Consider the following 13,997-nt stretch of genomic DNA (forward strand, 5'->3'; position numbering starts at 1 on the left):
TGAGGCAGGCAACATTTCATGAGTAGGCCTAAGGGTCCATCCACACAGGCTGCCTTCTTGCATTCAAGAATGCAGCTATTTAGAGTGCAATGATATGAAATGCAGGGGTTTCGACTCGAGATACATTTTTAAAAGTTTTTTTTTTATTATTAGGCTTGGTATCATAACAATGCGGCTCTCAGAGACACTAAAGAAACAGCAAGTCAGGATGCAATCTAGCTCATGTCTGCATAGACCAACATTTAAAAAGTGTGCAGATGGAATGCAAAAACATGTTTTTCTGTATAATGTCTGTTTAATGATTTTCTTGCCTTTCAAAACAATTTCTTTGATTTATCTGTACTTGGTGGATTTTCTCAGCAAAATATTGAAATAGAGTTTTGATAATTAAATATTCAGTATTGAGTTTTTAATCAATTGACAGCACTATTGATAATATACCTAAACCATGTTTATTTTTCTAATATGTAATGTGAGAGACATGCATTTAATGGCTATTCCCATTTGAGACACTGCCCCCTAAAGGTGGACAGTTTGAATAAGCCTAATTGCTCTTCGTGTTTTGAGAAAATAATGCACCACCCTATTGCACAAGCTGCTCTCAAAATATTAAGTTTTAAAAGTAAAATACATAATCTAAAGTTAATCCAAATTATTGTTCATGAAATCAAGCTTTAATGTTTTAAGCAATGCCTCCCTTTAGAATGTTTTAGATGCTTGAGATCCTAATGGGACGTGAGCAATAATGAGCTCAGCAGAGTGGTGTATAATCACAGTTAGCTGCCCTGTTAGAGGTGCTTTGGCCTGGGGCCTTGCAAGGGAAGGTCTGTAGAAAGTAGAAAGAGTCCAGTCAGCACATTACATGTGTCTCATTGGGTAAGAATTCTATTAAATCAAATAATTATTCCGTTTTATACGGAATACAATTTACATAATGAAATTCATTTTTTTTAATCAAAAAGTTAAGATATGTTATTTCCAACTCTAGAATTATTCGCAGAGTTCACAAACATTGTGAAGTGAAATTTGAGATGTAGTTTGTAGTGTGGCAGACCAGATAGGACATGGAAGGGTGCCGTCTGATTTCATGTTTCCATTCTGCTCTCATAGTCTGATTAATTAAAGGCAGATGTATTGCACCCCTATTTAAATATTAAAATACAGTAAGGGCATCAATGCAGTGTGTTTATTGTGTTGGTTTAGAGTCCCACAGACAAACTACATTAACCCCTACCACTAAACCTAACCTTAAATTTACTTTAGAAAAAATAACCTTGGTTTTACTACAGTAAGCACTTTGAATGTAGTGTCAGAAAAAGCATTATATAAATGTAACTGTAAAAATATTAATTAATTAACCATGGTTTCACATGCAAACTGGTGCGATCGATAGACCCCTTCTCTGGATCAAACCCTTCTCTGCACATTCACTGCGATGAAATCCACATTTATATTCACTTTTATATATTCTTTTAAGTAATATTAAAGGAAATATGAAGAATGGAAACAGGAAATCAGATGGGAAAAGTGAGGGACAAAACGTGGATTCAAACTGCTGTTGCTAGGACAACACTTCACAAAACACGTCTTTACTCCCTATGCCACTACAGCAACATGTATTGGTTAGTTTGTCATATATTTCTGTGGTTCCACCAAGCTGTAAGGCTGCAAATATCTGCTCTGTGTGGCAGATGCTATTTACACCGGGTTGTAAATAGACACTCCATTATTTAAAACGGCCATTGACTCTTCAAGGTACCTGTATGGCTCACTGCATTAGAGACAACATGCACTGTTTGACTGTGGACTCTTTCTAGTCCTACTGGTTCAATTCTCAAAACCTGAGCTGCTAAAAAAATCCCAGTTTAAACCAGCCTAAGAAGGTGTACTGGTCTTCCAGCCTGGACAGGCTGGTCTTCAGTTGGTCTAGCTGGTCTTCAGTTGGTCTAGCTGGTCATCAGTTGGTCTAGCTGGTGTCCCAGCCTGGCCAAGCTGGTCTTCAGTTGTCCTTTTTGTCTCCCGGCCTGGCCAAGCTGGTCTTCAGTTGGTCTAGCTTGTCTTCAGTTGGTATAGTTTGTTGCTCAGCCTGGCTATGTTGGTCTTCAGTTGGTTTAGCTGGTTCCCCAGCCTGGCCAAGCTGGTCTTCAACTGGTTTTGCTGGTCTCTTAACCTGTCCATGTCCAAGCTGATCTACGCCTGGTCTAGCTGGTCTTAATTTGGTCTAAGTGTTCTTTCAGCCCTGCAAAGCTGGTCAGTGGACCAGCTGGTCTCACAGCCTGATCAAGCTGGTCTTTACCTGGTCTAACTTGTCTTCAGATGGTTTCGCTCAATGTCATTTGGTCTCCCATTCTGACCAGCTGACAAGTGTCCAAAACACATTTAAAATCTGCAAATTAGACTGGCAAGACCAGGCTGTGAGACCAGCAAAGACCAGCAAACCGTTTTAGCTGGGGATTTTTTTTTCAGCAGCTAATTTATTCAGTCTCAACAATTGCACACCTGAACTTTACACTATCAGGACACATAGCTACAGACACTCTCGCAAATAAACACCATTGGTGAGATCACAGTTTGGTTCAGCGTGCTACACCTGCAGAGAAAGTGTTTCAGTGTGGTGTGAAGATAAATGACCAGTCACCATCTGCTCTCTCTGCTTCTGTGTATTGTGCAAATTGTGTTTTCAAAAACCTCTCCATATCTTGTTTGTTTTAAAACTGTCTTGTCTGTGTTTTGTCTTTGTCTTGATTTTGTGTTGTTGTCACTTGTCTTACTCCTGTTTACATTTTTACCTGATTTAGCAAACAAGCCCCCACACATCTATTTGCCCTTCTTTCTCACACATACACTCACTCAATCAATCAATCACTCACTCACTCACTCACTCACTCACTCAAATAATGGCTCTCTTTATGTTAGCCACTACAGGTATATACCACGAGAACAAAAGATTGTTGTAAAATTAGCTTCTTTACTCTATAGGATATCTATGTGTATTCAGGGAGGGGGCACGAGTGTGAGGTGTGTTGGAGGCTGTCAGCCCCCTGATGACCTACAGTAAACAATAGCTCTGTCTCTGTAGCCCATTGTTGCCAATGTGACACCGCCCTCCCAAGAACAGGCAGATAACACTTTTCCAATGCTCTTGCCTATAGAGGGGCTACATCCAGGGAAAAAGATCTAAAAGCACATCAGACAGCAACAAACATGGGCATCTTTCCTCAGCGCTTCCCATACAGGAAGAGAAAATCTAGAGCTTTCAGGCAAAATAGGAAGTCTTAACTAAGATAAACTAAAGTGTGTCAGCATCCTTCTCTCTCAGAGACATAAACACATGCCAAAAGTTTCAAAAAGCCCTCCACCATCCCCCCTTAGCATGGCCTAGTTTAATGATGTACCAGGAAGACCCCATAGGATCTCAGTACCCACAACTGCTCAGTCTTGCATAATTTTGCTCATTAGTTTATCAAACCACATAGAACATACAGACTGCATTTTTGCAAGGTAACAGTTTTGGAGTCTATCAAAGTTATAAGGATAGTTCACCCAAAAATGAAAACATGAGGGTGAGCAAATGATAACAACATTTTTAGGTAAATTATAACTTTGAGTTTTAATTATGTTCATCATTATGTTTCTGAAGGTACGTAAGTCTCTGGGTTAATGCACATCCTGCAGTTAACATGGTGTCACAGAAATGGGAATGTATTTGCGACTGCAACTCCTTTTTTCTTTGATCTAGTGAGAAGGCCCTACTGGTGAATAAATTTGAACTGAGTATTAAGACTGAGGCTACCCACGGTCTGATTTTGTGGAGCGGGAAGGGAGTGGAGCGCGCCGACTACATCGCTCTCGCTATTGTGGATGGCCATGTCCAGATGACCTATGACCTGGGCTTCAAACCTGTGGTGCTCCGTTCCTCTGTGCGAGTCAACACTAACCACTGGATTCAAATCAAAGCCAGCAGGTATATTGCATCTACAGTATTAGACAACTCATGAGTTTTATTCCAATTGTCCATTTTTGCTACAGGTTTGCCACAGATTTTTTTTGTCAGTAGTGTTAGACATTTATTTTTACCACAGGTTTAAAATACACACTGTAGTGGTGCCCCTATACTGTATGTCAGTATCTAATTATGGGTGCAAATTGTATCTGCTTCATCAAAACCTATTTGCACTTATTGCAAAGAAGATGCTTGTGTTGCTATTTACACTTTGTGAAAATATAATCTACCAATTAATAACTTTATAACCTCTGCCATTTAGACGTTTGCTACAGGACTGCCATCGAACTGTTTGCTATTAGTTGCAGACATTCATATTTGTCACTGAAATTTTTATCAGTTGTGGCAGACATTTATATGCCACATGCTTGCAATAAAACTGTTTGATAGTAGTTTCAGACATTTATTTATGCCACAAGTTTGCCACAGAACAATTTTTCAGTAGTGATAAACATTTACATTTGCCACAAGCAACATGATCACACAGAAAATCAAACTTCTGCTTGAGAATGTTCATGTACCCTGATATCAACCCCAATCTGCCAAATTACTGACAAGCGATTTCCCCAACAGAAATTTTCAGGGTTCCCACTCATCCTGGAAAACCTGGAATTTCGTAATTCAATTCCAGTCATGGAAAAGTCATAGAAAATTAGAAAAATACCTAAATGTTCTGGAAAAGAATAATTTTTCCTGGAAAATATTTTAGTATAACACAATGTGTTGCTAGCAAGGTTTTCGTTACATGCACAAAAACATGGTAACAATCGGTACTCGGAATAGAAGTCAAATACACAAATTCGTATCATTCAGAACAACATCAACGGTTAAGGACGCTTACACCCTCGTGATTGATTACAACAGTGGAAAATCGTATGCTTGGCAGTCGCGTTCCAACCAAGGTAGATCGCTTGATTGGTTACAGCTACAGCCAATCACGTACTTGATTCAGGACGAACAGGTGCAGCATTTGATGTCCCAAAATTAAAAATTGGAAATTTAAGGAGGTTGACGGATGGGACATCAGTGTACACTGCAGAGTTAGTTGCTATTCAGATGGCACTTGGTTGGATTGAGGAAGTGTTACCAGATAAGGTTGTAATCTGCTCTATGGAATCACTCTTAAGCCTTCAAACGTTTCGATCATGAAGTGATATCTTAGCAGGAATATGTTTTTTTTTTTTAATATAGGTTAAGTCAGATTGGAAATTTGGTACACTTTATGTGGGTGCCAGCACATGTGGGGGTACAATGAAACAGAAAAGCAGATAAAATGCCCAAGGAAGCACTTAAATTGGATAACATAAACATAACATTCAATTTAAGCAGGGTAGAAGGAAAGCATTTGACTCAAAAACTTGCTATAATAAATGGCAGAAGTATTGGGTACTTGTCAGAATGGCAGACATTTCCATAAAATACAAAGTAATGTAAGACAAAGTAAAATGAATCATAACTTAAATAGAGAGGATCATATTATATTTAAGAATGGGTCATACTAAATTGAATGCAACACTTCACATCATGCATAAACACAACACAGGTCTGTGTGAAACATGTCAGGTAATGGAAATTGTGGAACATGTTTAATTAAGTGTACCAAGTTTGAACAGGAAAGAATATAACTTATTAGAGAATTACAAGCTTCAGGATGCAGCAACTTAAAAATCAGATTAGAAACTGGCATAATAATAAAATCAATAATAATATACTTGGTGTGAAATATAGAATATAGGAAATCTTCTTTTTTCAATCTTCATCACACTCCAGCACAGTAGGTGGCAGAACAGCTATAAATGTGTAAAAGTGACTGATGTTTATACATGTTGAGGGGCTTTCACTTGACTCATGTCAGCGCTGCTGCATACACTGAAAACTATGAAGTGACACATCAGTGCAACCTCCTTTCCAACATAACAACAAATTATGTCTTTGAGATTACAAAGTGTGAAGGTAAAATAGTGCCTTAAAATTTGCATGCACAGAGAAAAAATTTTAAAGGTGGAAATCAAGCTGCAAGCATTAAAACAAATATTAGCAATACTTAAATGCTTTGCATAAGTGTAATTCATGTGTTGTGAATCTGTAATTTGTAAAACTTAATTTACTATTACTCTGCGCATGCAAATCATTTATGCACCATTTTTTCATACTTTGTACTCTCAAAGACATAATTTTTGTGAGGCAACACATGAATTCCACTTATGCAAAGCATTGAAGTATTGCTAATATTTTTTTCTTACGCTTGCATCTTGAATTACACCTTTACAAAACGTTTTGTGTGCATGCAATTTATTTGTATGCTTACATTTTGATTTACGCTTTCAAAAGTCTTACTCTGTGCATGCAAATCATTTAGGCACAATTTCACCTTCTTAACAAAGCTAGAAAAATATTTTAAAGCTGTCCAAATGTATGTAGAGATATTGAATGTATCATAATTTATTTTAATTAATTATTACTTTATCGTTTCCAAGTATCCACAGACCCCAGTTCTTAAACTACAGTAATTACTTTAAAAAACAAAGACCTAAACATTAACAAGTCGAGTCCTCTTTATTTTCTGCAATCATAGCCATTGCCATTTTTTCTCTTCCAAATACAGGTTTTTAATGTTTATTAAGCACACCTCCTGCTTTCTTGCATGGCAAGCTTGTAAATTCACCCCATCCATGATGCTTGCTGCAGCATTTGTCATGTGAAGGGCAAAGCGATGCTTGTCGGTGCCGTTGAATGGAGCGTTGACGTCTCGACTCAACTCATGTGAAATGCACTTTACAATGATGAAAGGACATTATTGAAACTCAAAATTATTATTATTAGGCTATTATTGTTGTTTTTTCTGATAAATGTCATGCTCAGAAGTTAAAATGTTGTTGGAAAATGATACCGTAGATCTGCTTTTTGCTTATGATGCTTAAACATTCTACTGAAGTCAGTAGATTTGACATGCAAATTTTAATTAAGGAGAAGGTAAGAACAATATTGATACTCATTAATATTATTAGATTATTATTGTTGTCTTTTGGGATAAAAAGTAAATGCTCGCGAGTTCACAAACTGAAGGAAAACTATAGATCTTCTTTTTCCTTATAATGCGTCAATACTATAAATTCTCTTGGCCGATTTCAGTTGTGAACATCTCAAAACGATTAAATGACTTACTCAAAGCACATAAGACACTCATCTCCAGAAGTGGTCACTAAACTAATCAATTAATGAAACTGAACAAATTTGTGAAACAGAAGCAAGCCACACAAATTACCCTTTATTTTTGCAGCTAATTCTGCACAAATGTGCAGATAATTTGTAATACTTGAATCATTAAATAGCTCAAGTTGGTCCTTTTAGCTTATTCTTTAAATAAATAACCCTGGAAAACATGTCTGTGAATCGTGATTCAGTGATTGTCTCAACAGTCATAAACTTTAGACAATGATGAGAGTCGGACCACTGATTTATTTTTATTTATGATTAATTCACACTGGGTTGGTAGAGTGGTAATTAAGCCTTAACACCTCAGTATAAATAACTTCAAAAAATTTAATGATCAGAGTCAGCTTATACCACGGTTACCACACGTATTATGCGGAAAACAGAATCTAGTCATAAAAATGGCATTAACAATAAAACACAGAATGTCATGGAATATGACGTATTTGGATGAAAATGAATGTGTGAATGTACAATTAATCAAATTAAAATTGTGATATGTCCTAGTGTGATAATTCAACTAAGAAAGTATCTGATTTAATTGAATGGATGGATATCTCAATTTAAATGGATGCATGTGTTTTTGCTTAAATATTAACCTTGAAATGATCTGAAAAATTGTGTCTTGGAAAGAGTGGGAACCCTGATTTTTGCATTTATTAGAATGTTTTCACCTTTTCCTGTGGTACAGATGATATCATGTTGCATGCAATCATTTTGCGCCATGGGCTCTAGTCCAGTGGAAACCAGGAAGTAGACCTAACCATCAATAGAGTAACATTTGTTTAATCCACATAAACAATGTTGGATAAATACTATAAAGGAAGAGCTCAACTCTGCTGATTATTTGCAAACTGTTTGGTTTGCCCAAAATTACCTGCATGAACTGCAAGATTGCCATAAAATAAGTTTTTGAAGGAAAGTCTTACATTGTTCTACCTATTGCAGGACTTTCAGAAAAATCTATTTTTCAGTGTTAGAAAGTCTGTGTTTGATGCTATGCTATGGCTCACTATCTTTCTCTACTATCTCCACAGAGCGCTCAGGGATGGCTCACTACAGGTTGGTAATGAGGCAGCTGTCACTGGGTCGTCACCCTTCGCTGCCACACAACTGGACACAGATGGCGCTCTCTGGTTGGGTAAGTCCATCTTAAACTACTTTGCACATTTACAAACCCTCCACTTTCACTTGCTTTGCCACACTAAATATCTTCAGTCCTGACTGAGCTTTAATGTCTAATTGGATCTTCCCCCACAGTTGGGGTTTTTGAAGGGTCAATCTTGTCACCCCTGAGCAGAACTTACTTCATGGTTGCACTTCAGTGGTTATTTGGAAATGTTAAAACACAATTTTGACTTTGTGAAAGGTTTGCTTGTCTTAATTCTTGAATAAGTTTCTACTATAGGCTCTACTGAATGGAAATATGTGTAGAATCTCATAGGCCAGGGGTTTTTAACCTTTTTTTAGACTAAGGACGCCTTTGTGGATAGATGCAGATGGAGCAGCCAGGGACCTCATGTTAGATATTGCATTATAAGCATGGCCTATAATAACATGCAGAGATTATCATATTAATGTATTTGCATACTTAGTTTGACATTGCAAAGCCATGTCAAGCACTGCATTTTAATTGTACTTAAATTGTAATGCATGACATGGGACTGGCCCTATTCACTTCCATTGTAAGTGCCTTAGTTTTTACTTTTCATAAACAATATTATGCCTCAAATGCTGTCGATGTATTGACTTGTACTAAACCTTGAAACTTCCCTTTAATAAATGTTAATGTGCGTGGGACAATGAAACATTTAGCTGAAATTTAGCCTCTTAAGCTTTGGTTGAAGTTTCACAAAAATTACTTTGAAATCAAACAATAATTGGTTGGCAACAGAGCTGGATTTTTGACAGTGCCAGGTCCCTGTGGGAGAGGAGCGGAGCTCTCTCTCCGAAACTGTCAGGGAACATCCCCGGAGCCAGGCCTCCCAAAAACTTAGTTTGAACTTCTCACCTGTTCTCGGAGTTCTCGGAGTTCTTTCTCTCTCTATCCTTCCACACTCTGACACCCCCACATGTCTCAGGCATAATGAAGTCTTCTATGCTGGTGTTTAATAATATATAATGTTGTAGCCAGCTTGCATTTTTTGTTAAGATCTCTAAGTCAGGTTACACAAATATTTGCTACTTTAAAGAAAGAGTATACCCAAAATGAAACTCCTGTCATCATTTACATTCATGTTGCTGCAAATCGGATAGTAAGTAGCAGTGTGTCATTTTGGGTTGAACTATTCCTTTAAATCTTTCGCTAATGTTCCAAACAAACTAGAAATTAAGCACATGCTGGTTACACAGTAGTTGAGAGCTTATACTTTTAACACCTGTTGGGTTTTGTACATAACTGGAGTGTGTAACTTTGACCTATAAACACTTCACACCCACAAAACAATGAAACACACCAAAGACAGTGAAAGTCAAGTACAATGCAATGAATCATGAATACTTGATCTAATCTTTTCTATTTCTTTTTCTCCCTCTCCCTTTAGGTGGTCTGGAGGAGCTGTCTGTGGCCCGTCGGTTGCCCAAGGCTTACAGCACAGGCTTTGTTGGATGTGTGAAAGATGTGATACTCGACGGGGTGGAACTGCATCTGGTGGAGGATGCCTTAAACAGTCCCAAAATATTACACTGTACTGCCAAATAGTCTGGCACCATGTTCCTCCCAACACCATGTCTACTGCTGTAATTATGTTTCTATTTTTTTGTATACTTTTCTTTGCTTTTTATATAAGAAAAATTACATTGTTTTAATTATAATTATGTTTTTCTTTTTTTCGTCTCTATGTCCATCCGTAATCACATCCTCAGTTGCAGGTGAACATGGTGTCACGAGACATGTAGAAAGTCTTATTATGTCTGTGCTGTACCTATGACAAACAATAGAAAAATCTACTTGCTCATTACTTGAACAGTGGCAGATGAGGTCAGTGTTGTTTGATCTTTCCGGATTGCCTTCTCTTGGTGCCATAGATCACTCCCTGTCTGACAGTCACCATACATTCCTCTGAGCTCTTGTTGCGGTCCATTACATTTTAAAAGGTCTAAAAAATGACTTCTGCTTAATCAAAGAAATGACAGCAACTGTTTAATAAGCTGAGCAAGTGTATGTACAATATTCCTCATTTATGATACCACTAACAGTGGTGAAAGCTCAATCATTCAGAGCCTTGAATCCCCTAGCTGATAGTAGCTGAGATAACACTTAGCATTCCTCACAATTTGACATCATTTTCCATGCAAATTATCATTATTGACCTGTGAGATGTAATAAATAGTAAAGAACTACATGAGACTGTGAATTATGAAGATGCTATATTTTGTTGCAAACATTCGTCTCGTGCATATCTAAAGAGCAATTACATATATACCGTATGTATATATATATACATATAAATATATATACTATATGACCACTTGTTGCATGCATCTTTTTAAGTGTTGTTGATTTTGCCTTGGTTTTCTTTTATCTTCATCATTCCATTCAGGGCAGAAATGTAGCTTAATAGGTGGACTACATTGCAATGTAAATTACCTTTGTTTCTTCTGTTTTGACATTTGATCATTCAAGTTGGGAGAAATATTTAATTTTTTTATATATATATATTTGCTATTTGTCAATCTGAACTTCTTGTGCGTGTGTGTGTGCGTGCGCGTGCCTGCGTGTTGGAAAATAAGTGCAAGGAAAAAGGATTGTTACAACAACTCACCATTGGGAGGCGCTTTAACACAGGAAGAGATGAGTGACTCAATGGACACATCTGGTGGACAATGGAGCATTGAAATTCTGTCATGTCCAATCATTGAACAAAAATAATGTTTTCAAAGCATTTTTTTATCTATACTATATCAAATGAAACTATCGCTGCCAGCACGCGCTATCAATAAAGGGATGATGTATGTAGACCCCTCAGCAGCTTATGACTGTGGCCCCCAAAACAGTTAATGTCAGAACAGTAACCAGTGAAAATATTAATGCATGGGTTTGTCATGTCAAAATGGTTTTGTAACCTGTTTCATGGCAGATTAAATGCTGTGGTTTCTACTGATGTCTTAGTGTAAGAAATATTCTGAGTTTGATATCAGATGCTTTGCAATATTTCTAAACAAACGTATGCCTGCTAGGGTAAAGTATCTTTGTCTCTTTTTGTTTTATTTTTTTATCCAAATGTATCACCCTAGGACATGCAAGATCATAATCATATTAAGTCATGTGATTATCAAGTGTAAATTTAGCCATATGTTACTGAGGTTTTGTTTTAGAATTATACACTGGAACCAAGTCTGACTGTGTCTGTACACAAAAGCATATCCTGATGTGGCTTTGAGGAGGGGATGGGTCAGGGAATCATTTATCATTTATGTGTTTAGGGTTTAAACAGAATCCACAGGATGTCTAGTGTACTACACTAAGACCAGGAGCCCTCCATTACTGCATGAGTTACAGTATGGATCATCCATACTTTTTTAGTATGATCTCACCTCAACTTTACCAGTGGATTTTATTTTTTGTCTCTTTTCTGATAATGCAAGTTATTTTTGGACATCATTCTGTAGCTTTGCTCCTGCATACATAGAGTGCTCTCAAGGGACAAGGCCCATAGTGCGGATTGCCATGGAATCTGTGTGATCAGAATGGAAACTGAGAAATGCCTTAAATCATTCACCATTCATGGGTGATTAAAGTTAATGTTAATTTTTTTCTGTGCACTCAACTTTAGCCAGTATATTAGTCTCATTCCCATGATGTAAATTAATTCATAAATGTTAATAATTATATTAATAATGCTTATGAAAATTTCCAGAACGTCTCAATAATAGTGGTTCTGGACTCTACAAGAATACTATTTACTGTACAAATAATATTTTCAGTATCTTATTTATGTCGTAAAGAGGATTCCCAGTCTGGCATTTGTATACTGTTCTGATCGAACTGTATCTGAATCGCAGTGCACAGAATTAGAGGCATGATGTTACCATTACTAACTTTAATACTTGTGTCTTGTGTTCCAACCACCATAAAATAAAATGTTAAATAAACTGACCTGACTTTGAAACCTGTCTGTAATATTTTTGTCCTGATAATACTTATGAATAAATCCCGATGATTCCCACACTGCCTAAACTAGAGGCTCCATTAGTATCAATGTTTGTCTGAAGAGCTATCCTTTAACACTGTTGTTCTCTAATGGTTTCTCAGGACCAAGATTTTACAGAGTATGTATATAATGATTATACACGCACTATTGGTCAAAAGTTTTGTATCACTTACTTGTTCTTAATTATAATTATTTTTCATATTTTAGAATAATAGTCAAGTCATCAAAACTATGGAATAACATAAATGGAACTATGGGAATTATGTTGTGACTAAACAAAATCCAAAATAAATTAAAACTGTGTTATATTTTAGCACCTTCAAAGTAGTCACCCTTTGGTTATAGAATTTAGGTATCACCCTAGGATGCTTTTTAAACAGTATTGAAGGCGTTCCCATCTATGTTGGGCACTTATTGGTGCTTTTCTTTATTATTTGGTCTAAGTCATCAATTTCAAAAACTTATTTTCTTCATAAAATTTTTGTTTTATAATGAAATAAATTAAATAAAAAATAAATAAAATGTTGGCAAAATTATATTTTTGTCTTCAAAGCTAATTTCAAACATTTAATCATACGCCTTCAGATCAAAAGATTTTTTAAGATCTTGAGAAAACTTTTAGTCAAGTGTTTCAAAAGTTTTGACCGGTAGTGTATATAGAGTATATATATATATATATATATATATATATATATATATATATATATATATATATATATTAGTTCATTTTTAAGATTTAAGTATTTAAATTTTATAGCAAAATTCCATCAAATTGAATTGTTATCTTTCACAAAATTTATTTAATAAGTTTCATTTAATTATGTTTAAGATTACTCAATTCAATTTGATGAATTTTGTTATGAAATTGAAATAAATCTTAAAAATGAGCTAAAATGTATATATTTTTTTTTGTATACAAATGGAAGCAAAATAGTCAAATATGGACATTTAATAATATTGCTATGAGCTGCATAGGCCCAGCAATATGCAAAATGACTGACATGACATACTGTACAGTAGAAATGTGTGTGGGGGGGGGGATTTTTTATTATTTTTTATACACTTTTTTCTATATAATTTTTATTTATCATTTTTTTTTTTTTCATTTATTTATTTAAGTAGGGACCATGCACAATTTTTAACATAAAATGTCCATTTCATGTATTGTACCGGATTTAGCCAGAGGCTATTTTTCATCCGTAGTCCCCCCCCCCTATTATTTAAAATAGTGTTTCCATGCTGATTGTGACCCAATCAGAACAGACCAGTAAACCATTTTTGGGTCATGACTCATGACCCATCGGTTGATAACCACTGCTTTAAAGTTACAATACTCAGTCTTAGAATAACATTGGATAAGGGGCCAGTTGCATAAAACTGTTTTTGACTAGTCCCTCAAGTTAGTTAGACTGTCTTACTAAAGACTGCTGTGAGCTTGCTTTATGCAACCGGCTTTCTCTGTCGTCTTTAGTTAGTCAGATTAATTATTAGAAGCAGGCTTAAATTAGTGGCTATGTTTGTGCAAGTGTCACAATCACATATTTAAGATGTGATGTTTCTTAACCAGCAGAAGCATAATGTATTTTATTTTGAAGGTGAGAAAGGAGAGGGGAGATTCCAGTGGATTA

The 13,997-nt window shown here is 36.1% G+C and overlaps 1 protein-coding gene across 6 annotated transcripts in view; it reads left to right on the forward strand.

Moving 5' to 3' along the window:
- The window catches only part of LOC127629228 (agrin-like), a 393,795-nt gene extending 381,410 nt beyond the window's left edge, over positions 1-12,385 (forward strand). For all 6 annotated transcript variants that reach the window (XM_052106358.1, XM_052106359.1, XM_052106360.1 and 3 more), the window contains 3 exons: positions 3,740-3,964; positions 8,254-8,357; positions 9,760-12,385. In XM_052106358.1, the coding sequence (XP_051962318.1) occupies positions 3,740-3,964; positions 8,254-8,357; positions 9,760-9,917 (487 nt within the window). In that variant the 3' untranslated portion in view covers positions 9,918-12,385. The remainder of the gene's footprint in view (positions 1-3,739; positions 3,965-8,253; positions 8,358-9,759) is intronic.
- Positions 12,386-13,997: the final 1,612 nt, after the last annotated feature.

Source organism: Xyrauchen texanus, chromosome 35 (genome assembly GCF_025860055.1).
Source record: "Xyrauchen texanus isolate HMW12.3.18 chromosome 35, RBS_HiC_50CHRs, whole genome shotgun sequence".
Taxonomy (NCBI): domain Eukaryota; kingdom Metazoa; phylum Chordata; class Actinopteri; order Cypriniformes; family Catostomidae; genus Xyrauchen; species Xyrauchen texanus.